This window comes from Eucalyptus grandis, chromosome 7, assembly GCF_016545825.1.
Source record: "Eucalyptus grandis isolate ANBG69807.140 chromosome 7, ASM1654582v1, whole genome shotgun sequence".
NCBI classification, from domain to species: Eukaryota; Viridiplantae; Streptophyta; class Magnoliopsida; order Myrtales; family Myrtaceae; genus Eucalyptus; species Eucalyptus grandis.
The window spans coordinates 16,289,077-16,315,791 of NC_052618.1; the positions used below are offsets into that span (position 1 = coordinate 16,289,077).

At 37.7% G+C, this 26,715-nt stretch overlaps 2 protein-coding genes across 2 annotated transcripts; both read right to left on the minus strand.

Annotated features, from left to right (window-relative positions):
- Nucleotides 1–5,282: 5,282 nt before the first annotated feature.
- LOC104452844 (NADH:quinone reductase) lies at nucleotides 5,283–8,547 on the minus strand. The gene is made up of 6 exons (XM_010067337.3): nucleotides 8,147–8,547; nucleotides 7,397–7,609; nucleotides 7,202–7,297; nucleotides 6,435–6,580; nucleotides 5,803–6,022; nucleotides 5,283–5,682 (listed from the first exon to the last, which is right to left on the minus strand). The coding sequence occupies exons 1-6, from the start codon at nucleotides 8,279–8,281 to the stop codon at nucleotides 5,494–5,496; spliced, it is 999 nt and encodes a 332-aa protein (XP_010065639.2). The 5' UTR covers nucleotides 8,282–8,547; the 3' UTR covers nucleotides 5,283–5,493.
- A 4,990-nt stretch (nucleotides 8,548–13,537) lies between these two features.
- LOC120295461 (probable nitronate monooxygenase) lies at nucleotides 13,538–16,726 on the minus strand. Its single transcript, XM_039316630.1, is given in 7 exon segments — nucleotides 13,538–13,865; nucleotides 13,986–14,205; nucleotides 14,618–14,763; nucleotides 15,385–15,480; nucleotides 15,579–15,631; nucleotides 15,634–15,790; nucleotides 16,340–16,726. Coding segments are annotated over 7 exon segments (996 nt in total). The 5' UTR covers nucleotides 16,475–16,726; the 3' UTR covers nucleotides 13,538–13,676.
- Between the last annotated feature and the right edge of the window lie 9,989 nt (nucleotides 16,727–26,715).

The following is a 26,715-nucleotide window of genomic DNA, read 5'->3' on the forward strand; positions in this document are numbered from 1 at the left end:
TAGCATCTTATCCTTATGGAATAACCAACGTTTTAGTTATGGTGGTATATGTTACTCATATTATGATGACATTTGATGATACCAGTAAGTTTACAGCAGCAGTATTGATGATTAGCCAGAAAATCCTCATCACCATTTATTTATTTGCCATAAATGTATGTTTGTATGTTCTTGGATACAGAGGCTAATATATCCAATACTCTGCTTTGACAATTTGCTTGGTTCATGGCCATAGAAGCCTTGATGTTGTGTGATTCATGTCTATCAAACTTTTGGTAGTCGATGTAAGAAAGTATGTTTGGATGCTTTTGTGGAGCTTCTGGTTCCATATTAATGCTTGTCGAAATATGCCAATTACTTGTAGGTTCCCTATGGCATCTAATAGCCCAATTGGTTGGTTCAGTACATATAGCACAGCCATATTTGATAAGTCTCCGCAACGGTACAATGGTAGCATAATTGGATAAATAAGGATGGACTTTGGTCATACTTGACGCGTTATATTATTTTGCCTCCCATGATGTTTGTTTCGTGTTGTTCCTATTGTGATAGTTTTGTGACTAAAATTACTTTGAAATGGTAATTCGGGAATTTATCCTCTGTGTGTGTGTGTGTGTGTGTGTGTGTGTCTTGGATCTCTTCTCTAGATATAAAGATAAATCTCAATTTCTCTCACATGATGGCAAATGCCCAGCAATTCGAGTTTTACTGCTATTATAGTCCAAATCCAGGTCAATGTCCATCATAAGTAGCTTGATTTGTTGAAGCTTATCCTGTTTGTTTCACCATACAGGCCAGGAAGTTATCTAAATATATCTATATTGACATTTAGAAATAGCTAGTACCGTCAGTTTGGAACAGGAATTCCAAAGGGCACTAGTGAGCTGCATCATTGGGAGCAAGCTTGTAGAGGAGTCGGTTTTCACTTTCTACTTGTCTTAAAGGCCTGCCAAATGCTTTACTTGAGCTCTTGTAGCTTTTCAAAAGCAAAGCTTCCAAAGCTCTCCCAGACACAGACTAGGAATTAGTTTGGTATAGTTGCAACTTTAGTGTAATTTTATTATGATATGTAGGAACATTTCTGTTTGGCAACATGTCTTTTAAAGATGCAGTGCATGGAAACTGTGGGGCAGCTTGCTGATAGCAACTGGGAGATCCTGCAGCAGGGGTGCCACAGTAGTATGGTATTTCAGACCATATAAGGTGACTATAGTTCCAAACCAACATTCTGGGATCTAAGAATCTGCTCATTATCAGTACATATGCATTCTAATCTCTCTTTCTTAACATCATGCAACGAAATGTGGGGACAAACAGGTTAGGTTTTTAGCATAGCTTGCTGCTTATGAAAAATATTGCCGGTTAGATGTCCAAGAACCTTTATTACTTCATGTGCTGTAATGCAGGAAATCTACTGTTGGGGCTTGCATTCTAGAATATTGAATTCAAATGGATGGAAGAGAATTTGAATGTGCATCAGTGAATTTGTTTTTGTCTATTTGTTTGACTCATTACATACTAGTGTTTGAATTAATCATTATAGTTTGATCTGTCTGTTGCTATCTTTCTACATAATATCATATATGTATCATTGGACTCAGCATTAGATTTGGCGAGAAAATATTTAAAAAGATCAATAGATGTGTGAAGTTGAGCAGATTTCAGAGAGCAGGCAAGTTTCTTCCCAGCATTCTGCATATGCAATTTGTCTTGCAACCCTTTGCTTTTTGCACCTGTGAGTACATTTCTTGCACCCGTTGCTAGAGTGTGATCTCACTTCTTTCCCTTCAGAGACATCAGTTGATTTGGCAGTTTTTGGACTTGTCTTTCTTTCAATTTTACATCTTCCAATGTGTTGTCCTGTTTCTTTCTGCATCAATATTTGCTTTGAGTATTTTTTGGGTCTGATGACATGTATATTTTTTTCCTCCAAACTAATTTACCGTCTTTAAGTAAAATTGAATCGTTATTCATGCATATCTTTCTTGGTAGATGGAAATTCTTACAGATTTTTCCATTTGAACTGTCTTTTTGGATTTGCCCTTTCTACATTCTATCTTAGAAGGCATTTTGGCGAGTCTATGTTCTGATTTTGGTCTGTTATGTCATGATTCAAGCTTAAGGAATGTGGAGTGTGTGTGTGGGTCTCTTTTGACTTTCCTTGCAACTCTACATCCCATTATCAGATGGAATTTTGATGAGTGAATGTTCTGATTTTGGTCTGGTTAATGGAATTTTGATGAGTGTGTGTTCTGATTTTGGTCTGGTTATGGTGCAACTCAATATTTAGAAATTTGGAGTGCGTGCAAATGATTGGACAATTAGATAACATAGCATGTCATCTTTAATTTTCATTAAAAGGTTGATTTTTTTTTTAATATAATGAATGTACATAGAATGAGCTGTGAAATGTGATTTAGTTTTTAGTGTAGTTGATTGATTAATACAATGTCACTGGGAAGTTACATTAACATGTGCATAAGAAGTATCCGTTTGTAATCTGTTCAAAAGTTTCTAAGGTGGTTGCAATTAATGCTCCATTGAGGAATGCTTCCTAGAAACAATAAGCCACGGAGGACAAGGAGATTTCTTACTTCTGCCACTGCTGGATGAGGTTATGATTGACTTATGTGTTCTCTAGCTTTTCAACTGAACCTACTTTTGAGTACATCTTTCCAGAAAAGTATATCTTTGTTAATTATAGTCTCTTTCAGATGTGTAATATGATTATAATCTCGCCTTTTCTGTCTTTGTGAGATTTGTGGCATGGTTGACTGCTGCCCATTTTCTTACATTCTGCTAAAAAACCCTTTAAGAGGGTGGTGTCCTTTTGTGTCATCTTTGAACTTTTCCCAGAAACAATCCCTTAGTTGTGGATCATTAATGGAGTCGAGTATCACAACATCTTCTACTCATCCTATATACTGTGTTGGAATACTGCAACAGTTGCATGAATTACCTAGACCTACATGAGAAATCTCTGAGTTGGTAATGGATTTAGTGTCTACGATTTGATAGTGTATACTTGAATGTTACCTTATATAATTACTGCTCTCTCTAGATTGAACCAATTTTATGTTCTGAGAAACCATGTTGGTTGTATCTTGTATATGCAACCCTCTTCAAAGAATTTACTGGCCATGCTCTCCTGAGCACTTGGTTTTCTTATGTGAGATTCGAGCCCTCAGCACCCTTCTCAGAAAAGTCGAGAGTAGTATTGATTTGAAGTATGGTAATTTTGTTATGCAGATATTGATTTTTGTTTATATTAGCTATAGGACTAGGTTCAGATTATGATCATTGTTGCACTGGTCAGTTTTCCTTTCTTTGATTGGTTAAAGCTGGTCTACCTAATTAGCAGGAGTTAGGTCTCGGTGAAATGCAATATCTTATGCAAGTGTACCTAGTGGAACTCTGAGCCTCTGTTATTATCTTTTTATTATCTTTTTGAATTCTCTTAGGTTCTCCTTTAACTCCTGCATGAATCCTGGACTCCGTGGCATTTTGCCACATTTCCTCAGGAATTTGCACTTATGAGTGGCAAATAGTAAAACCACAAGCCTCGTGTTCATCCTGGGTGGAGGATTGTGGTTCTGCTCATAGCTGGAGATAAGATGACAGCGCTTGGGAAGCATCGACCTTGGAAGCTCCTGCTTGTACTCACTTCTTGAAAGACTACAGTGGGGTATCCTTGTATACATGACATGCAATATTCTTGATTGACGCTGCCGCCTCCACACTGGTGTTCCTCATTTTGAACAATATGATTGCGTTGTATCATGACCTGTCAATCTAGTGTCGGCAGGTTGTAGAACTATAATTAAAATCCTCAACGACGGTTTAGAAGTTTGAAATTCTCAACAAGGGGTTTTCAGAACACAATTGTTAAAAGTTTATCATCAACTAAAGGATGGAAGTGAAAATGGTTGTTGCCTTTGTTGACACATTCTTTTATCACCTAAGTTGACGCATTTTGTACAACTAGAGAATCTGACCACAAGAAGCTGTTGGTATTCAATTTTTGTCATTGCAGCTATTTTACATGAATTGGTTGCTAAAACTGAAACCGGACAGACGCCATGGCATGGTAAGTCTCGCAAAATGCAACTTGCTGACATTGTTTTAACATTGGAAGGACAAAATTCTCTTCCTTGTTTGTCTTATATTATTTTCCTCATCAAGGAAGGCTAGCTCTCATGCACACCTTACGGCTGTACTTTCTCGTACATAAATGAGACGAAGGAGACCAAAGTCTTAACTAACAGTGTAGATGTAGACCTAGAAAAGATGGGATGGTGTAATTGGAATTGCAGGTGAATCCTATTTGGGTTTTGCGCCGTTCAGAGACCATTCGGTCTCCGTGGGCGGCAGAGTCTTCTCTCCTCCACCTAAAATGAAGGCTCTCTTCATGAAAGGCCAGGTCCGCAATCTTGTCCTTGAGTCCTTGCACTTGAACGGCACATGGTGGAAGAAGACCCTGAACCAGCTCGACCAGCTTCGCGTCCTCAGCCTCGAGGATAACTCCATCTAAACAGCGATGCCTTATCCAGCGGCTTACCCGCCTCAAGATCCTCGTACTTGCTGGGAACCGCATCTCCGATGAGATACTTGGCAATAAATGACCCATGAAATTCTTTTCTTGAATATAATTATTTTTTTCTTTTAAATCCGGCACATATGCAAAATAAATGGTCTTCTATGGCAAATTTGGGGTCCGGCTGCCCATTACACATAAAACAAAATGAATGGCCCAAATTGCACTGCCGTTCTCCTACCATAGTCCTTTGTTGTACATGGGAGGAACTTCAGTTCTGTACGGCTTATTCAGTCTGAAACTGGGACAGAGTAAAAGTAGGTCCTTGTGAGGTGTAGAGATGACGGGGACAATGATCTGAAGAGGAACGTACTTAGTAAGTTGGTTCGTGCAAGGACAAGTGGAATTGTTGTCGATTCTAACGTAAATTCAAGCTTTAACGAGAGGCTAGTAGTGGCTGCTAATCCACCTGCAATTTTAGTGCGCAAGGCATCAAAATGGACATATGATAAGAGAAGATATTGATGCTCGCATTCCTTGCTGGATTGCTCTGGGAAGGCTAATGAATTTGCCAGTGAGATTATTGACTCAGAAGTTACCCTTCTTAAGTGCCTGTTTCAAACCACGAAGATTGCCAAAGATGGGACGGTAGTTAAGGAATAAGGATAATAATGTCACGAGAAGAATCTGTGACTGCCTTGTTATCAAGAAGCTCTCTGAAGCAGGCTACACAAACTCATTCAGTTTATTCTAATGTTTATTTCTCTGATTCTTCTTCCCTCCTAAAGTTGAGTTAACATTGCATGCGGCAAAAGGGTGTGATTGCCGTTGAAATCACAAGAACCTTTTTATTGGGTTGAATTGATTGCAATTACAGAAACTCTGCTTCACCTGTGGGTTTATTTCTGCCCAATCACTTGAAAGGCCTTTTACTCCAGAGCTTTGGCTCAAACAATATGTTAAATTGCATCACACTGTTGCTGAATAATAAGCTGAGCACCTTCAACTAATCTCCTCAACACTTCCCTGGCAGGCAGAATCTCCTTGATAAGCCCTACACCTTGTCCCGCGTACATCGCCATGCTCTCTATGTCGCCGGTGGTTGTTGAGTTTGGAACTGTCCCTGTAAAGCGGTGAATCTGCTTCTCCTGTTCAAACGTAAGAAACAGACATTCTGCTAAGCTCTAAGGCTCGATGCAGTTACAGCAACAGCAATAATTTCTGGTTTCTAGCATGAGACAATCTTGCTATTAGACATCAAATCTTACCACTCCATGTACTGTTGATCGACCGATTATGGGCTGGTTCACCTCATTTTCATTGGGAGGAAGAGATCTCCAGTCATTGAAGAACGGTGTTTTCAGGACACGATGTGGTGCCCCTGGCCACCGCGCCCTCCCAAAAATGTCTGTGTACTCTGTTTGGTCATACTCGACCAACTTCCTCTTGTACAGAGGGTGTGCATTACTTTCTTCTGTAGCAAGAAATCTGCAAAGGAATAAAACATTGCAAGGTGATCAAATCAACCCCATTCCCGGTTTCCAACAATCAACCATAACAGGTAACCCAATAGAAGTTGGTTTACCTCACTCAGATCACTATCTAGCTCTAGATTTTGCTCATGCAACTCCAAGTAACTAGATTCTTTAATCAAATACCATGTGCCAGATGTCACAGATTATATTCTATTCTCTCGTCATAAGGATATCTTGGTTCTACCATTGACCTTTGAATTCCTTTTCTTTTGCTTCACAGTTTCTCAATGTGCAAGTGGCTCTTCGGCAAAATAAACTTTACGGATGATGCTTTATAGCAACAATCAGAGCTAACAAACATTAATTTGCATTGATATTTCATAGGGATCTCACGATTCAGTCACTGCTATGGGAATCTTACATACCTAGTGCCAAGGCAGACACCTCTTGCACCAAGAGCTAAAGCTGCGACATAGCCACGTCCATCCACAATGGCCCCTGCAGCGATCACTGGTATATCTTTGTCACCAACTAGATCAACCACCCTCGGCACCAGGGTAATCAACGCATCCTGACAGATTTGAAAAGGACAGCAACATGGAAAGTAAATCCCAATAATCATCAACGACATTGTAAGGAATATGATGGACAATGCAAACCAACAAAAATTACAGAATAAGTTTATCTTCAGACCGCTTTCGGGCAATACCAAGTTCTACCAATTCTCCAACTCTCCCATTAATTGAATATCAAACACCGTAACATGTTGTACTATTTTAGTGGAAGATACTTATACGGTCACATCCAGAAGTTCTCTGATAAGAAAAGAGCACTGAGTCTAGGATGTTGACAATGTACTTTGAGTGAGCTTCAATGTGAAGTTTTCAAACTACTACCATTTTGTGGATATTAACTTACTTCCCATGGTGTAATTAGGGCCATTTACAAAGTTGAAGCAGAAGAGTATAGTATAATTAATCACAAAAGGGTTGCTAATTGGCAAAGTTTCTTTAATCTAACAAAGCAAATTCCGATCCACAATGCAGACAGTAAAAGAGAGCATCTAAATGTTCAGTTTCTACGCAAATACCATTTATTGTAATGTTTCTAGCACAACCACTCATAGATGCTGGTGCAACCAATTTGGTGGATCAGCTAAATTATGATTGTACAGCCAAACAAAATTCTGTACCTGTCCAATGATATGTCCTCCGGCTTCACGCCCTTGGACAATGATCGCATCTACACCAACATTGATAGCCCTTCTTGCCTCTTCAAAGCTACCGACCTTAAGTTTTTACAACAAGAAGTTGTGAGGAATCAAATCAAAATAGAATAGCAAAGATTGCCTATTAAAGAGAGAAGGTTACAAAGATCAATCACTCACTTGAGGCACAACTTTGACTCCGACTTGATGAGCTTCTTCAATGAGCTCTTTTGTACACTCGCCCCAGTAAAGCTGGAGTACATCTACCTTTTCATCAAGTATCACCTTCAGGTTTTCTTCATGGGGAAATGCCAGAACAACACCTATCCCAAACGGCTTATCAGTCAAGGACCGGGTCTTCCTAATCAGCTCCCTCACATGATCTGGTGCCTCCTGAGCACACGCCGATTTTGAGAAGAAAAGCAAAATCACCATCCAAAAACATGGGAAAGAAAAAAAGATAATGAATATGGATCGCTTGTCCAAATTCTCATTTGAACTTCACTACGTCGCTTCACAACGTAACACTGTAAATTAGTCCTGCTACTAGCAGCATCACTCCTCAAGAACTAGTGCTGTTGTTAGGCCATCAATCTGTCCCCATTAAGGGGAAACAAGCAGTCTAAAATTTCCAGATCAGAGGTGACTAAAAGGACTAATGATGTGAAAATTTTTGGGAATGCATATGCTTTGGCAATGGAATATCTGATTTCCCTTTTGAATCCCCATGACAGTTCTGGGTCAAGATTAAAAACACCAAGTCAAGAATCTCTCTCTCTCTCTCTCTCCCTCTCTCTCTCCTGCTTCAGGACATAACCCAACAACATACAAGACTCGACGAACCTCAGGCGCTTGGATCGAAGCTCAAAGCTCAAGGCGTGTTCCGAAAGAAACATAGACGGAAAGCAGAGAGTGAGGGAGAAGCGTTACCCAGTCGGGAGCTCTGAGGAGGCCAAGGCCGCCGGCGTTGGAGACGGCGGCGGCGAGCTCCGGCCCCGAGATGTCCGGCCCCAGCGGCGCCTGAACGATCCCGTACTCGCAACCCAGTATCCCTCTCCACCCCATCTCCCTCTCCCTCTCTCTCTCTCTCTCTCTGCGAGAAGAGGTTGGTCAATACCACCACCCCATCAAATCAATCTAATATAAAAGGGAGAGGAATGCGCATCAAGGCTGCTAGTAGTCAAGCGCAAGAGGACAGAAAGAGAGGCAAGTAGGAAGCAAAAGGCGATCTTCTCTTCTCTTCTCCTCTCTCTCTCTAGGATTCGCCTCAACTTTTGTGCTTTATCGCGCCGCTCCGGACGTCAGCGATTCCGACATTTCTTGGAATTTTCGATTCCATACGTGGGAGCGTGTTGGAGCAGCAGGAGATGCTTTTTTAAGGCCCGCCGCGTCCCACTTCCGCGTTAGTACTCGATTGAGTAATGCGCTTCGGGCCATTTCTAGAGTTTGTCAGGTATATAGTACGCTGCTCAAAATTATTTCTTCAATTTCGTTCATGATTACGAAAATTTGAGGCTTCTTTCTATGGAAAAATTGACTGGATCTAGGTCGGCCGAGGCAGGCGGGTGGGCCGGAGGCTCGGTTAAGGGATCGCTTGCTGAGTTCGCCTATTTTTCCCTTTGGGCCGACCGGAGCTTGACCGGCCCTAGACAAGCATGGCAAGTTACTGGCTCCATGATCACCTGTTGAGGATATTGAGTGTGCTGAATTATTTAAATTCGTGGCATGTGGTATATTTAAACATATCTCATATGATATTTTGGTAATGGCCCACATTATCTCCGCATCCTATATAGTTTTATATACAACCAAGCTAATACAATCATCACTGAAAAAGTTGGACCCCCCTCTCTCTCTCTCTCTCTAAAAGGCAAGAACTCAAAACAAAATCATCTTTGTAAACATGAACCCAAACCCAAAACGAAAATCATCTTTGCTTGAGGCGTATTCCATTTGCCAATCTCTTCTTCAATACATTGTGCACCTTGAGGGAGCGAAGGAATAAACTTTGGAAAAAGTCACATGCCTGCCATGAAAATGCTAATTGATTTTAGTTTTCATAAATTCTAGATTTTCCAGTAACCACTTTGCCTCGTGCGCTATTGTAACTTTCTACTTATTCTTGAGAAATAGCTTCTATGATTTAGCCATATGTCACGTCTTAATAAGATATCTTGGAAATTCATTTGGGAGGATTCTCTTTGGTCAATCAAGCAATCATAAAAAATTTAGATCCGCCAACAATTAAAATGCCCAATGCAAGTAAGTGCAAATTACGAAAATGAACAAACAAAAATTAAGCCAACTAACAATTCACACTTCATTTCGAAGAATATGGAGTTCTTTTGTGTGTGTACTTCTTGGTTTTTTTTAAAAAAAATTAATTTTTAATTCTTGGCTTCAGGAAGAAGATGCGTTGATGGGTAGATCCCGATTTACTTACCGAATGCATTGGGGGTATTTTAAGGAACGTGCTGTAAGATTACCTAAGAAGATAGACTCGTCCTAGAGCACTGCCTAACAGCTAAATTAGAAGGAAAGGTCCAAAGGACCTTAACGTAGGTCCAAATTTTATTTGACTAGGAGGATAAAATGCTGAATAAAAGTCACTTCAGAATATAGGAGAGTTGGACCTTGGATATGGGTCTTGCTGTATAAGATGTGCCTGATTTTATAAGGATGACTTCCTCCACAAAATGCTTTGGCTCAAAATAAACCGTATAGAGCCGATTTAATTTGAAGGGCCATGTGGTATTTCTAGAAAAACGAACAACACATGGCCCAAATTGTACGTTGGGCAATTGATAAATGGTAAGGATTGCTGCCTTTTCTTAGGAGAGCCATTGTGATGTTATCTTTATTTAACGAAAAATAGACTATACAACGAAGGATGATTGTTTTGTACATAAGATAGTTTCTTCACATGGTTACTTTTTAAAGGCTCGTCGCCGCCCACTTCCACTACCTTGGTACTCGATTGAGTAAGGCTTTGTGCCATCTCTAGAGTTTGTCAGGTCTAGTACCCGGCTCAAAAATATTTGTTCAATTTCGTCCATGACTACAAAATTTTGAGGCTTCTTTCTATGAAAAAATTGATTGGGTCTAGGTTGGCCAAGGCGAGTAGGGCCAGTAGGAGCTCGATTAAGGAATCACTGGTCAAGTTCGCCTATTTTCCCTTCGGGCTGATCGGAGCTTGACCGGCCCTGGACAAAGCACGTCAAGTGCTTGGCTCAATGATCATCTATTGGGGATATTGAGTGTGACGAATTATTTAAAATCGTGGCAAGTGGTATATTTAAACATTTCTTGCACTACATTTTGGTAATGGCTTGCATTATTTCCACATCCTATATAGTTTTATATACAACCAAACTAATGCAATTATCACTAATGAAGTTGGACCTCTTTCTCTTAAAAAAAACAAGAACTCAAAACAAAATCATCTTTGTAAACATGAACCAAAACTAAATCATCATCTTTGCTTGAGGCGTTTTCCATTTGCCAATGTCATCTTCGATAAATTGTGCACCAAGAGAGGTGAAGGATGAAACTTCGGATAGAGTCACCTACCTATCATGAAAATGCTCGTTGATCTAGTTTTCATAAACTCTAGAATCTCCCGTAACCACTTTGCCTTGTGTGCTATTGTAGCTTTCTACTCACTCTTTGGAAATAACTTCTATGATTTAGCTATATGTCACATCTTAATCAGACATTCTCGAAATTCATTTGGGAAGATTCTCTTCAGTCATTTAAGCAATCATAAAAACTTTTGGTCCATCAACAATTAAGATGTCCAATGAAGATAAGTGCAAATTACAAGAATGAAAAAAATAAAATAAATAAGCCAACTAACGGATTCACACTTCATTAGGAAGAATATGTAGTTTTGTGTGTGTAGTTCTTCTTCTTCTTCTTTTTTTAAAATTCTGGCTTTAGGAAGAAGATATGTTGATGGATATATCCCAACTTACTTATCTTTCGGGCCAACTTAGTTGCTTATTTCTATCAAAGGCATTTCAGAACTTTTAAATAATTAAATGGTCCTTTTCAGCCATATCGGTTGTGGAAAATAGAATTGCCATTATTTATAATAATGAATCTTGTTAACTAGTGTCCTGACGGCACTCCAAAAATAAAATTCCAAATACATCGGGGTATTATATCAAGCGCATCCTTAAGATTGTCCGAGAAGGTAGACTAGTCGAGGTTTGTGAAAGTCGTCCCGGGACATCACCTGATTGCTAAATCGAAAGGAAAGGTCCAAAAGACCTTATTATACGTCTAAATTTTATTTGACTTGGAGGATAAATTGCCGATATAGGAGGTGCCTAAGCTTACGGAGATGAGTTCCTCCACAAAAAGCATTGGCCAAAAATACACCATATGGAGCCAGTTCAACGTGAAGGGCCATGTGGTATATCTAGAAGAAACGAAGGAGACATGAACCAAATTGTAAGTTGGGCAGTTGATAAATGGCGAGGATTGCTCCCTGTTTTTAGGAGAACCATTGTGATGTTATCTTTATCTAACCCAAAGCAGACTATACGATCAAGGATGATTGCTTTGTACATGAGATAGCTTTCACATGATTACTTTTTACTGCTAACGAGACATTATGAGCATCTGACTGACCTCTACCTAATATGGTACTCCCCTCCCATCTCATGCCCGTCGGGGAATTCTCTCGGAGTCAAGAAATCTTACGCTCCTGGAGTTGTCCTTTTGAAAAGGCACGATAGGGAAATACCGTTGCTTGGGCCTGACTTTTTATTTTACCTATCCTCCATAGCTACTAAACGTTGAATTAAAGTTGATACGATGACCACAAATTAAGATAGACATGTTTAATTATTCAACAGAAGAGGAGATTCATCCTACCCAATTTTTTTTTCCCTTTTGTTGTTATTTATAATGGTTTTTTTTTCTTAATTAGACTAATTATCCATAACAAAAGCACTTGATTGCCCTGTGAGATAATAAAATGCTTTTCTCTTTTCCTTTAGTTTCTAATTAATGGTTTTTCTTCCGAAGTGATATTAAACAGTTTTTTTACTTTAGAAGTATCTAATTGCCACGTAAGACCACCACGTAATCAAATTCTTTTCTCATTTTCCTTATTTACAGTTGATATTTTTTAATGCTAAATCAAATGAACAAGACATTTTTTTTTTTTGGTGACCTAGGATCCACCGGGCCCGACTTTCACTTACGCTAATAGCCAACTCACGGCCTGTACAGTGTGCGGTGCATCTCGAACCAAGCGTTAAGCATCAATACCTCGAGAGAAGGTAGCACATGACCCCACCACCATGGCACCCCACTTAAGACGTGTTAGCAATTGCGGAGTTTCGACCTTGGGACCTCTGCGGTGAAGTGCTCAAAGCTAAACCAACTCAGTTGCCCACTTGTGGGTACAAGATGTTAATTCAAAAAAATAAAAATGAATAAGATGTTCAAGATAAGTATTATGTAACTCGGCCAGGAAGGCAATGGCGGAGCACGGGCGCTCGCGCTCCAGCTTCCTGGGCCTTATGGCCTATTAGAAATTATTAGGGCTGAACCTTGTTGCTTCCCTTTAAAAAAGAGTTAGGATTTATTTATTTCGTAAAAAACCTGCATTTTAGAAAACTTATTTTTTTAAATGATCGATTGTATCTTTTAAATAACTAGCAACAACAAAATATTTTCATTGTTGACAATAATTTATACTTAAACATTTTCCTAAACAATGAAAATAGTATCCGTTCGTTCATCTTTACGAATGAATCAAGCCATCATTTTTCGAGAAATTTTTTCTAAATTCATTTTTCGCCCCTCGAAAATAAGAAAGTAGCTCTAAGCACACTTATGGCCTTAAGACCGCTGCTTGGTTGGGAGGTGGGAGAGAGAGAAAGGAGGAAGTTGTTTTTTCTCACCGGTGTATTTTTGGCAAATTTACGGAAAGACCGGCCACTTCAGTGGACGACTCAACATTTTAACAGAGAGAACTAACGGCAGCTACTAATGAGATAAATCTAAGTTAAATTGAAAAGTCAGTTGTAAGATTCAAAGGTCGAGATATTTATGAAAAACCGACTATAGGTCAGGTCACATTAGATATTAATCCTGTTTTATCCGACACATTCATCGACACATTCATTCTCTTTTGATTGAATATTCTATAATGTCCCAATAAGAACTCTGTGACCGCCTTGTTATCAAGCTCTCTGAAACAGGCTACACAAACTCACCCAATTTATTCTAATGTTTATTTCTCTAATTCTTCTTCCCTCCTAAAGTTGAGTTCACATTGCATGCGGCAAAAGGGTGTGATTGCCGTTGAAATCACAAGAACCTTTTTATTGGGTTGAATTGATTGCAATTACAGAAACTCTGCTTCATTTGTGGGTTTATTTCTGTACAATCACTTGAAAGGGATTTACACCTTTTACTCCAGAGTTTTGGATCAAACATTATGTTAAATTGCACCAAACTGTTGCTGAATAATAAGCTGAGCACCTTCAACTAATCTCATCAACACTTCCCCGGCAGGCAGAATCTCCTTGATAAGCCCTACTCCTTGTCCTGCGTACAACGCCATGCTCTCTATGTCGCCGGTGGTTGTTGAGTTTGGAACTGTCCCTGTAAAGCGGTGAATCTGCTTCTCCTGTTCAAACGTAAGAAACAGACTTTCTGCTAAGCTCTAAGGCTCGATGCAGTTACAGCAACAGCAATAATTTCTGGTTTCTAGCATGAGACAATCTTGCTATTAGACATCAAATCTTACCACTCCATGTACTGTTGATCGACCGATTATGGGCTGGTTCACCTCATTTTCATTGGGAGGAAGAGATCTCCAGTCATTGAAGAACGGTGTTTTCAGGACACGATGTGGTGCCCCTGGCCACCGCGCCCTCCCAAAAATGTCTGTGTACTCTGTTTGGTCATACTCGACCAACTTCCTCTTGTACAGAGGGTGTGCATTACTTTCTTCTGTAGCAAGAAATCTGCAAAGAAATAAAACATTGCAAGGTGATCAAATCAACTCCATTCCTGGTTTCCAACAATCAACCATAACAGGTAACGCAATAGAAGTTGGTTTACCTCACTCAGATCACTATCTAGCACTAGATTTTGCTCATGCAACTCCAAGTAACTAGATTCTTTAATCAAATACCATGTGCCAGATGTCACAGATTATATTCTATTCTCTCGTCATAAGGATATCTTGGTTCTACCATTGACCCTTCAATTCCTTTTCTTTTGCTTCACAGTTTCTCAATGTGCAAGAGGCTCTTCGGCAAAATAAACTTTACGGATGATGCTTTATAGCAACAATCAGAGCTAACAAACATTAATTTGCATTGATATTTCATAGGGATCTCATGATTCAGTCACTGCTATGGGAATCTTACATACCTAGTGCCAAGGCAGACACCTTTTGCACCAAGAGCTAAAGCTGCGACATAGCCACGTCCATCCACAATGGCCCCTGCAGCGATCACTGGTATATCTTTGTCACCAACTAGATCAACCACCCTCGGCACCAGGGTAATCAATGCATCCTGACAGATTTGAAAAGGACAGCAACATGGGAAGTAAATCCCAATAATCATCAACGACATTGTAAGGAATATGATGGACAATGCAAACCAATAAGAAATTACAGAATAAGTTTATCTTCAGACCGCTTTCGTGCAATACCAAGTTCTACCAATTCTCCGACTCTCCCATTAATTGAATATCAAACACCGTAACATGTCGTACTATTTTAGTGGAAGATACTTATACGGTAACATCCAGAAGTTCTCTGATAAGAAAAGAGCACCGAGTCTAGGATGTTGACAATGTACTTTGAGTGAGCTTCAATGTGAAGTTTTCAAACTACTACCTTTTTGTGGATATTAACTTACTTCCATGGTGTAATTAGGGCCATTTACAAAGTTGAAGCAGAAGAGTATAGTATAATTAATCACAAAAGGGTTGCTAATCGCCAAAGTTTCTTTAATCTAACAAAGCAAATTCCGATCCACAATGCAGACAGTAAAAGAGAGCATCTAAATGTTTAGTTTCTACGAAAATACCATTTATTGTAATGTTTCTAGCACAACCACTCATAGATGCTGGTGCAACCAATTTGGTGGATCAGCTAAATTATGATTGTACAGCCAAACAAAATTCTGTACCTGTCCAATGATATGTCCTCCGGCTTCACGCCCTTGGACAATGATCGCATCTACACCAACATTGATAGCCCTTCTTGCCTCTTCAAAGCTACCGACCTTAAGTTTTTACAACAAGAAGTCGTGAGGAATCAAATCAAATAGAATAGCAAAGATTCCCTATTAAAGAGAGAAGGTTACAAAGATCAATCACTCACTTGAGGCACAACTTTGACTCCGACTTGATGAGCTTCTTCGATGAGCTCTTTGTACACTCGCCCCAGTAAAGCTGGAGTACATCTACCTTTTCATCAAGTATCACCTTCAGGTTTTCTTCATGGGGAAATGCCAGAACAACACCTATCCCAAACGGCTTATCAGTCAAGGACCGGGTCTTCCTAATCAGCTCCCTCACATGATCCGGTGCCTCCTGAGCACATGCCGATTTCGAGAAGAAAAGCAAAATCACCATCCAAAAACATGGGAAAGAAAAAAATATAATGAATATGGATCGCTTGTCCAAATTCTCATTTGAACTTCACTACGTCGCTTCACAACGTAACACTGTAAATTAGTCCTGCTACTAGCAGCATCACTCCTCAAGAACTAGTGCTGTTGTTAGGCCATCAATCTGTCCCCATTAAGGGGAAACAAGCAGTCTAAAATTTCCAGGTCAGAGATGACTAAAAGGACTAATGATGTGAAAATTTGGGAATGCATATGCTTTGGCAATGGAATATCTGATTTCCCTTTTGAATCCCCATGACAGTTCTGGGTCAAGATTAAAAACACCCAAGTCAAGAATCTCTCTCTCTCTCTCTCTCTCTCTCTCTCTCTCTCTCTCTCTCTCCTGCTTCAGTACATAACCCAACAACATACAAGACTCGACGAACCTCAGGTGCTTGGATCAAAGCTCAAAGCTCAAGGCGTGTTCCGAAAAAACATAGACGGAAAGCAGCGAGTGAGGGAGGAGCGTTACCCAGTCAGGAGCTCTGAGGAGACCAAGGCCGCCGGCGTTGGAGACGGCGGCGGCGAGCTCCGGCCCCGAAATGTCCGGCCCCAGCGGCGCCTGAACGATCCCGTACTCGCAACCCAGTATCCCTCTCCACCCCATCTCCCTCTCTCTCTCTCTCTCTCTGCGAGAAGAGGTTGGTCAATACCACCACCCCATCAAATCAATCTAATATAAAAGGGAGAGGAATGCGCATCAAGGCTGCTAGTAGTCAAGCGCAAGAGGACAGAAAGAGGGGCAAGTAGGAAGCAAAAGGCGATCTTCTCTTCTCTTCTTCTCTCTCTAGGATTCGCCTCAACTTTTGTGCTTTATCGCGCCGCTCCGGACGTCAGCGATTCCGACATTTCTTGGAATTTTCGATTCCATACGTGGGAGCGTGTTGGAGCAGCAGGAGCCTGGAGGTGCTTTTTCAAGGCCCGCCGCGTCCCACTTCCGCGTTAGTACTCAATTGAGTAATGCGCTTCGGGCCATTTCTAGAGTTTGTCAGGTATAGTACACTGCTCAAAAATATTTCTTCAATTTCGTTCATGATTACGAAATTTTGAGGCTTCTTTCTATGGAAAAATTGATCGGATCTAGGTCGGCCGAGGCCGGCGGGTGGGCCGGAGCTCGGTTAAGGGATCGCTTGCCGGGTTCGCCTATTTTTCCCTTTGGGCCGACCGGAGCTTGACCGGCCCTGGACAAGCATGGCAAGTTACTGGCTCCATGATCATCTGTTGAGGATATTGAGTGTGCCGAATTATTTAAATTCGTGGCATGTGGTATATTTAAACATATCTCATATGATATTTTGGTAATGGCCCACATTATCTCCACATCTTATATAGTTTTATATACAACCAAGCTAATACAATCATCACTGAAAAAGTTGGACCCCCCCTCTCTCTAACTCAAAACGAAATCATCTTTGTAAACATGAACCCAAACCCAAAACGAAATCATCTTTGCTTGAGGCGTATTCCATTTGCCAATCTTTTCTTCAATACATTGTGCACCTTGAGGGAGCAAAGGAATAAACTTTGGAAAAAGTCACATGCCTGCCATGAAAATGCTCATTGATTTTAGTTTTCATAAACTCTAGATTTTGTAACCACTTTGCCTCGTGCGCTATTGTAACTTTCTACTTATTCTTGAGAAATAGCTTCTATGATTTAGCTATATGTCACGTCTTAATCAGATATTCTTGAAATTCATTTGGGTAGATTCTCTTCAGTCAATTAAGCAATCATAAAAAATTTAGATTTGCCAACAATTAAAACACCAATGCAAGTAAGTGCAAATTACAAAAGTGAAAAAACAAAAATTAAGCCAACTAACAATTCACACTTCATTTCGAAGAATATGGAGTTGTTTTGTGTGTGTACTTTTTTTTATAAATTTAATTTTCAATTCTTGGCTTCAGGAAGAAGATGTGTTGATGGGTAGATCCCGATTTGCTTATCGAATGCATTGGGGTATTATAAGGAACGTGCTGTAAGATTGCCCAAGAAGGGAGACTCGTCCTAGAGCACTACCTAACTGCTAAATTTGAAGGAAAGGTCCAAAGGACCTTATTGTAGGTCCAAATTTTATTTGACTAGGAGGAAAAAAGGCTGTTTAAAAGTCACTTCAGAATATAGGAGAGTTGGACCTTGGATATGGGGTCTTGCTGTATAAGAGGTGCCTGATTTTATAGGGATGGCTTCCTCCACAAAACACTTTGGCTCAAAATAAACCATATAGAGCCAATTCAATTTGAAGGGCCATGTGGTATCTCTAGAAAAACGAACAACACATGGCCCAAATTGTACGTTGGGCAATTAATAAATGGTAAGGATTGCTGCCTTTTCTTAGGAGAACCATTGTGATGTTATCTTTATTTAACGAAAAATAGACTATACAATGAAGGATGATTGTTTGTACATAAGATAGTTTCTTCACATGGTTACTTTTTAAAGGCTTCGTCGCCCCACTTCCACCACCTTGGTACTCAATTGAGTAATGCTTTGGGCCATTTCTAGAGTTTGTCAGGTCTAGTACCCGGCTCAAAAATATTTGTTCAATTTCTTCCATGACTATGAAATTTTGAGGCTTCTTTCTATGGAAAAATGATTGGGTCTAGATTGGCCGAGGCAAGTAGGGCTGGCTGGAGCTCAATCAAGGAATCGCTCGTTGAGTTCGCCTATCTTTCCCCTTTGGGCCGACCGAAGCTTGACCGGCCCAAGCACGGCAAGTAGTTGGCTCCATGATCATCTGTTGGGGATATTGAGTGTGCCGAATCATTCAAAATTGTAGCAAGTGGTATATTTGAACATATCTCGCAAGACATTTTGGTAATGACCCACATTATCTCCACATCCTATATAGTTTTATATACAACCAAGCTAATACAATCATTACTAAAAAAGTTGGACCTTTCTCTCCCTCTCTAAAAACAAGAACTCAAAACAAAATCATCTTTGTAAACATGAACCCAAAACGAAATCATCATCTTTGCTTTAGGCGTATTCCATTTACCAATGTCTTCTTCGATAAATTGTGCACCTAGAGAGAGCGAAGGATGGAACTTTGGAAAAAGTCACATGCCTGCCATGAAAATGCTCGTTGATCATAACTTTCATAAACTCTAGATTTCCAGTAACCACTCTGCCTCATGCTCGTGTGCTGCTGTAGCTTTCTGCTCTCTCTTTAGGAATGGCTTCTATGATTTAGCTATATGTCACCTTAATCAATCATAAAAACTTTTGATCTACGAACAATTAAAACGTCCAATGAAAATAAGCGCAAATTACAACAATGAAAAAAAAAAATAAGCCAACTAATAGATTGACACTTCCTTAGGAAGAATATGGAATTGTGTTGTGTATATACTTCTTGTTTTTTTTTTTTTTTTAATATTAATTTTTGGCTTCGGTTGAGATGGATCCCAATTTACTTACCTTTCGGGTCAACTTAGTTGGCTATTTCTATCAAAGACATTTCAGAACCTTTAAATAATTAAACGGTCCATTTCAGCCATATTGGTTGTGGAAAATAGAATCGCCATTATTTATAATAATGAATCTTGTAAACCAATGTCCCGACAACGTTCCAAAAATAAAATTCCTAATGCATCAGGGTATTATATCAAGCTCATTCTTAGGATTGCCCAAGGAGGTAGATTAGTTGAGGCCTATGAAAGTCGTCCCGGGACACCACCAGTCCAAAGAAAAAGTCCAAAAGACATTATTATAGGTCCAAATTTTATTTGACTAGGAGGATAAAATGCCAATATAGGAGGTGCCTTAGTTTGCAGGGATGACTTCCTCCACAAAACGCACTGGCCCAAAATACACCATATGGAGCCAGTTCAATGTGACGGGCCATGTGGTATCTCCAGAAAAAAAACGAAGGAGACATGGCCCAAATTGTAAGTTGGGCAATTGATAAGTGGTACGGATTGCTGCCTTTTTCTGGAGAATCATTGTGATGTTATCTTTATTTAACCAAAAATAGACTATACAATGAAGGATGATTGTTTTGTACATAAGATAGTTCTTTCACATGGTTACTTTTTATTGCTATCGAGACATTTTGATCACCTTAGTGATCTCTACCAAATATGGTACTTCCCTCCCATCTCTTGCCCATTAGGGAATTCTGTTGGAGTGAACAAATCTTACACTTCTCATTCTCAAGGCGTCCTTTTGAAAAGGCGCGATTGTAATGATTTCATACCTCAGACTTGAATGAGGAAGCGAAATACCGTTGCTTGGGCCTGACTTTTTATCTTACCTATCCTCCATAGCTACTAAAAGTTGAATTAAAGATGATACGATGACCATAAGTTAAGATAGACATGTTTGATTATTCAAAAGAAGAGGAGATTCATCGTACCCGATCTTGTTTTTCCTTTTTTTTTTGTTATTTATAATATTTTTTTCTTAAATAGACAAATTTTCCATGACAAAAGCACTCGATTGCCCAGTGAGATAATCAAATTATTTTATCTTTTTCTTTAGTTTCTAATTAATGGTTTTTCTTCCGAAGTGATATTAAACAGGTTTTTTACTTTAGTAGTATCTAATGGCCACGTAAGACCACCATGTAAGCAAATTATTTTCTCCTTTTCTTTATATTCAGTTGATGTTTTTTCTTGCTAAATCAAATGAGCAAGATGTTAATTATAAAAAAAAAAAAAAAAAGAACAAGATGTTTAAGATTAGTAGCATTTAAACTCGGCCAGTAAACCAAGGGCCGAGCACAGGTGCTCACGCTCCAGCTGCCTGGGCCTTATGGCCCATTAGTAATGAATAGGGCTGAACCTTATTGCTTCTTAACCCTTGTCAAAAGAGTTAGGATCCATTTATTTCGTTAAAAACGTCCATTTTAGAAAATATTTTCTTTAAAATGATCGATTATATCTTTTGAAATGACAAGCCAACAAAAAAAAAATTCATTGTTGACAATAATCTATACCTAAACATTTTCGTAAATGATAAAACAGTATCCGTTCATTCATTTTTTTTTTTTTGAGTGAATCAAGAGAGCATTTTTAGGAAAATATTTTTCTAAATTCGTTTTTCACCCCTCAATAATAAGAAAGCAGTTCTAAGCACCCTTATGGCCCTAAGATGCTGCTTGGTTGGGAGATGGGAGAGAGAGAAAGGAGGGGGTTGTTTTTCTCACCAGTGTATTTTTTGGCAAATTTACGGATGGACTGGCCACATCAGTGGACGACTCAACATTTTAACGGAGAGAACTAGCAGCAGCTACTAATGAGATAAATCGAAGTGAAAATGAAAAATCAGGCGTAAGATTCAAAGGTCGAGATATTTATGAAAAACTGACTAAAGGTCAGCTTACATTAGATATTAATCCCGTTTTATTGGACATATTCATTCTCTTTTGATTGAATATTCTATTTTAGTGTGCCTTTTGATGTTTTACTGATTTATTGAGCTGGCTTCACTTGAGATACTCATCGTCATCGGAATGGAAATTAACTCAAGTATTTTCCAAAAAAGAAAAGGTAAATACCACGGAAAATCTCAAACCAGTATATATGTAACAAATTTACTCCACATTAATTTTTTGACCACGAAAAATTCAAAATCGGTACACTTATGATAATTTTATCCTAAATATTTTTTTTAATCATCAAAAACTTTGAAGTGGTACATTTGTGACAAATATTATCCATACCTACTTCATGATATTTAGATTTAACTTATTGATCATATACCTACTTCATGATTATTTGTAGAAAAATATTTTGTAACTTATTCAATGAAGCAATATAAGCGATCATTTTCCGTGAAACAAATAGAGGCTAAAAATTCTTTCTATTTAGTTTATCTTTCTAACTTATTCAATCACATGCATTGAAATCAAGCTAAACTATGTCATGAGGAGAATACCTAAAAATTGTTGGCTTTTGGATTGTTTTGAATGAACTTGATGATCTCCGAGAAAATAACACCTAAAAATTGTATAGGAAAGGCGAATTTTTGACGCATTTCTTATTAGATGCAATTTGTTGGGATTGGTTCCCGAGAAAGTAATTTTTAAATCTTTTAATCCTTGTATCAATGACATCTTCTTGATCGAAATGAAGATGTGTATTCAATCTAACACATGAAATCAAAGGCATAAGATATCATTTGACCGTAGCATCAAATTAAAAATGGTACATTGTAATTAAGAATGCTAGCATGAACTTTTTATTTTAATAAACTATATGAGGAAATCTTTAATAATTCCTTAGTGATTCAAATAAGGTTAGATGATATCACTCACCGAACAGAGATTAACTTGAACAAGTACACACATTCATTCGGCTCTTTCATTTGCATCTCTTTTTCCATTGTCATAAAGACGACCTTCCTCGAAGGATATTAATTTTTGTTAGTGATTCACACTATAAAATCACATATATATTTCATCAAGTTTCAATTGAATAGTCTTGTATCTTCATTGATAATTGTTAATTTATTGGAAAAAATAAGTAAATCATCCATGTTCCGTCCGTGCAATATTGGCTGATGAAGACTTTTTTTTTTTTGACGAGAAACAAAGCTGATTATATTAGATAGTAGGCAAAGGTAATGACAGAAGCATAAGAGAAGGGGAAAAAATGAAATTCAAATCGATATCTACATCATAGTCTTCAATTTGTTTGTTATTCAAATCGGTCAATTTGTTCGGTCAATTGTTGACTGATCTCACACGATTCATCACTTCCACACGTGTTGGTCACCACAGCCTAATAAATTTGCATGAGTTGTCTATCCAAGTAATGTGCATGCATCATGTGAATTTTTCGTAACTGAATATTGGACATCGCTTTTCTTATAGTCATTTGCACTTTTCGGGACATTAATGATCTTATCTAATAATATCGACATTCATTCTAATGGAATGATTAAAGTGCTCAAATCATGTATTGTTTTGGGTTTCGACTATAGTTACTAAATCAAGTGAATTTTGTCTAAATCATGTTTTGTCACCTCTCGTGTCTGTCATAGTTGGAAGGAAAAGGACCGAGAAAAGGCCAACTTTTAGTTTGTCTCATATCTTCAACTACATATATTTTCTATCCTCAATTTTTTAGCATAGTATTTAATTACTACGAACACACCACCAAAATTTTAGCATATTACATTTAATTAGCATTTCTCTTCTTATAGATTTTATGGTCTAAGAGTGATGTGTACAACTCTATATAACGAGTTGCAGGAATCTAATTCAATATTAATTTAAATTTGTTGACAAAGACTTCACTTAAGGAATGCATAGTTACTACAAAGGATGCAAAATAATTCCACAGGTCCCTCTTTGTCCCACATCACCCAAACATATTGCCTTCTCATGCCAGTCTTTATTGATTCCACTTTGATTGGATCATGTCGTGTGACAAGTGACCTAAGAAGTCTTCTTTGGTTGATTTTTTTTGTTTGTCTTGTTCTAATTGGTCTTAGGCGATTGCTAAAAAAAAAAAATTCTTTTTGGGCTTTGTTCCTTTCGCGGATAATATGGTATTTTTGGAAAAATGTTTTACAAAGAGCCATTTTCTAAGAAAATGATAATATTTTCCTATTTTTGGCTAAAACATGAAAATAAATTAGAAAATATTTTCCATTGTTCGGCATAAGAATTTCAATTAATTTTTTTCTCCTTACACTATTTTTAATAGTTTTATATTTTCTTTTTTTCTTTTAAAAAAATCAAAATTTTAATTATTTTTAATCTTTTTTTTCCTCCTCCTTCTTTGGTTGGTCACCGGCCATGGCAATGGCAGCTCAAGCTTGCTTGAGGTTAGCAAGACTCGAGCTAACCAATCAGGTGAGCCTTAAGCTCACCAACCTAGAGCCTAGCCAGATCAGTGAGCTTGAGCTCACTTGAGGCTAGCGAGCTCGAGGCTCACTATGGCTAGTGATAGGCCAAGAAAGAAGGGGAAAAAAAAGGAAAAAGGGGAAAAGAAAAAGAAAAAGAATAAAAATTTGAATTTTTTAGAAAAGAAAAAAAGGAAGAAGTGGGGGCTAGTAGGGGTGTGATATAAGAGAAAATGAACGAGGAAAATATTTTCTCTTACTTGAAAAGTGGAAAACATTTTCCTCTATTTTAGAATACTTTTTTCTGTTGATGGATAATTTTTTTTTCAACTAGTTTATTTTTCGTAAAACAAATGTCAGAAAATTCTAAAATGTTTTTCATTGGATATTGTTAATTTAGAGTTAAACAAATCCAACGAAATCTTAAGTCACATCCCATCAAAAAGATTTGCCACCCTAAAATTGCTTTTTCACTTCTTCTTTTTTTGCGTGGGCGTCACGAATAATTAAAGGATAATTTAGAGTTAATTAAAGAAAGCAAATCCATTTACGATGGAATCGGCCTACACATGGAAGGAATTCGATCAACATAGGAGCAAAAGTTGGCTTGCCGTGCACTTTAATGCGATGCGCCTTGGTCGCTTTCTTACGTTCGAACATATTCCCATCTCTTTTATGGTCTTTTTCTCTACTTTTGCTTTTGGAAAATATGACTCTGAACACTCTCCCCTGGATTTTCGCTGTCCCAGCAATGTGCGGACCGGATGTCACCAGAGCACCACCTTCACCCATCAAACACGGGCATGTAACCAGCCAGATCAAGTAAGGACACGTGGCGTGTGTCTAATAATTAGCTAAAATTCAGTATTATGACTTCCCATAATTGGGCTTTTGTTTATAATTCCTTGATTCCAGAAAAATAAAAGCAAATAAAAGGTTGGAAGGTTGAAATTGATTGACATTCCCACGACTTTTCCCATGTGAACTGTCAAAAGAAGAAGGAAAGGAAGGATTGTTTACTTGACTTAGACTTGAACAATCACACTTCTTCAATGTAACATCATCTGCCAACTACTTGTTTACTTTTTGACTAGCTATATACCTTTAAGATTAAATAAATGGCTAGTTTTTTTAAAATAATTTCAAGAATTTTTTAAATAACAATGTGACTATATTAAAATGTTGAAGATCATAAGATAGTTGCATGGACTTTATCATTATTAATTAATAATTCATCTATAAGTATTAAAGATGCAAAATTAAATTTCCATATCAATATAACAAATTAAACGCTGGTACAACATGGATTTAAAAGGTAATATTTTGATATATTATGATATCATGATATGGAATTCGTGAACAAAAAATATATATATAATTAACGTTATGAATGGTGAAGCTTGAGCTTGCTTGAGCAGTCATCATGGCTAGCAAACAACTAAGGAAAGAACGAGAAAAAAATAAAAGAAAAGAAAAGAAAAATTAAAAATCGATTTTTAAAAAAATAAAAATTAGATTTTAAAAAGTAAAAAAAAAAAAAAAAAAACTGAAAGAAGTGCAAGGAAGAAAAGAGTTTCCTTAATGAATGGCAGATAATATTTTCTCATTTATTTTTAGATTTCAGTCGAGCATGGAAAAATAATTTTTTTCAAAAATATTTTCTAGAAACATTATATTTTTTTTTATAAAATAAACGGTTTTTTTTAGATTTAACTTAATGATCATATTCAAGTCGACGTTGATCCATGGTTTCGTCCAGTCAATGATTTGACTTCGTTGTCGGATAGATCCAATCTGATCCGTTGGATCGATCAATAGGCAGCCACCTATAAAATCTGAATTTGTTGAAATTCTACGACTTGTCCCTTCACCATTTTTTTTTTTTTTTTTGTCCCTTCACCATTTTAATGGGTGCAAGTTGGTCAGGATTGGACTGACATCTCTTGTAGTTATCTGAAAATTAGTATCTCGATATTTGGAATCACGAAAAGAAAAAAATACGAAATGTTTGCAAATGGAATTGCGACTGAACAATGACTGAGAAATTACAAATTCAGAATTATTCAATGAAATGGAGAGAGAAAATTGTTAAGAAAAAAATTATAAATATTGAGTTAAATTGAGATTAAGGGATGGATGACGCTTGTCTAATTAGAGTTGCTCTCTAACACATCCTCAATAACTCATTTCGCGACTTGAATTTATCCTCTCCTTTTCAACACTACCCACAATACCCCTAGAGATTCAAGAATTTAAATCTTTATTTATGTTTCCTATGTTTTGTTTTTATCTATTATTTCAATCCAGGGCAGGCAAAGATGAAAATGATACTTTTTTAAAATTTGACTGCCAATATGTGCCTCCTCCAAACTTTGAGAGGAAATAAAATGTCTTTAATTTAATTCTTTACAAATCATTGAAAAAAAATTAAAACTTTTCAAGTGTTGTTATTCATCGGTTTTTGAACAAAATTAAAAGTAAAACATAAGCAAAACAAAATAAGAATAATGTAGGGCATTAAACATATACCGAGACTGAAAAAGGAATAACAATCTGTACAATTTGAAATTAAAATAGGGAAAAAGTTAATTTTTGCTATTTTGTGGTATCAACCGTAAAGACAAATGATTGGTACGGTGTTGGTTATAAGACCACATCAAAAGGCCCATCAAAATGATTGCCGAGCATGCAAAACTATCGAATCAAATCATTGGTGGGTACGTATTCAATGCATCCACGTCAAAACCTCGAGTCTTAGACCTAATCAATTCACGATATTGACTTTTTTAATCAACCCCGATCACTCGTGCTATTCATAAATTTTCATCTCTAAGGTTTCGTTTGTTTCACTGTAAATAAATAATTTGAAAACTATTTTCTTAAAAATAATCGTCTATCTAAAATATTTTCATAATTTACAAAATTAAGTAAATATAAATTGTTGTCAATAATGAAAACATATTCCATTGACTGATTAATTCAAGCAATACAAATAATTATTTGTAGGAAAATATTTTCTAAATCATTATTTTTTCATGAAACAAACAAAGA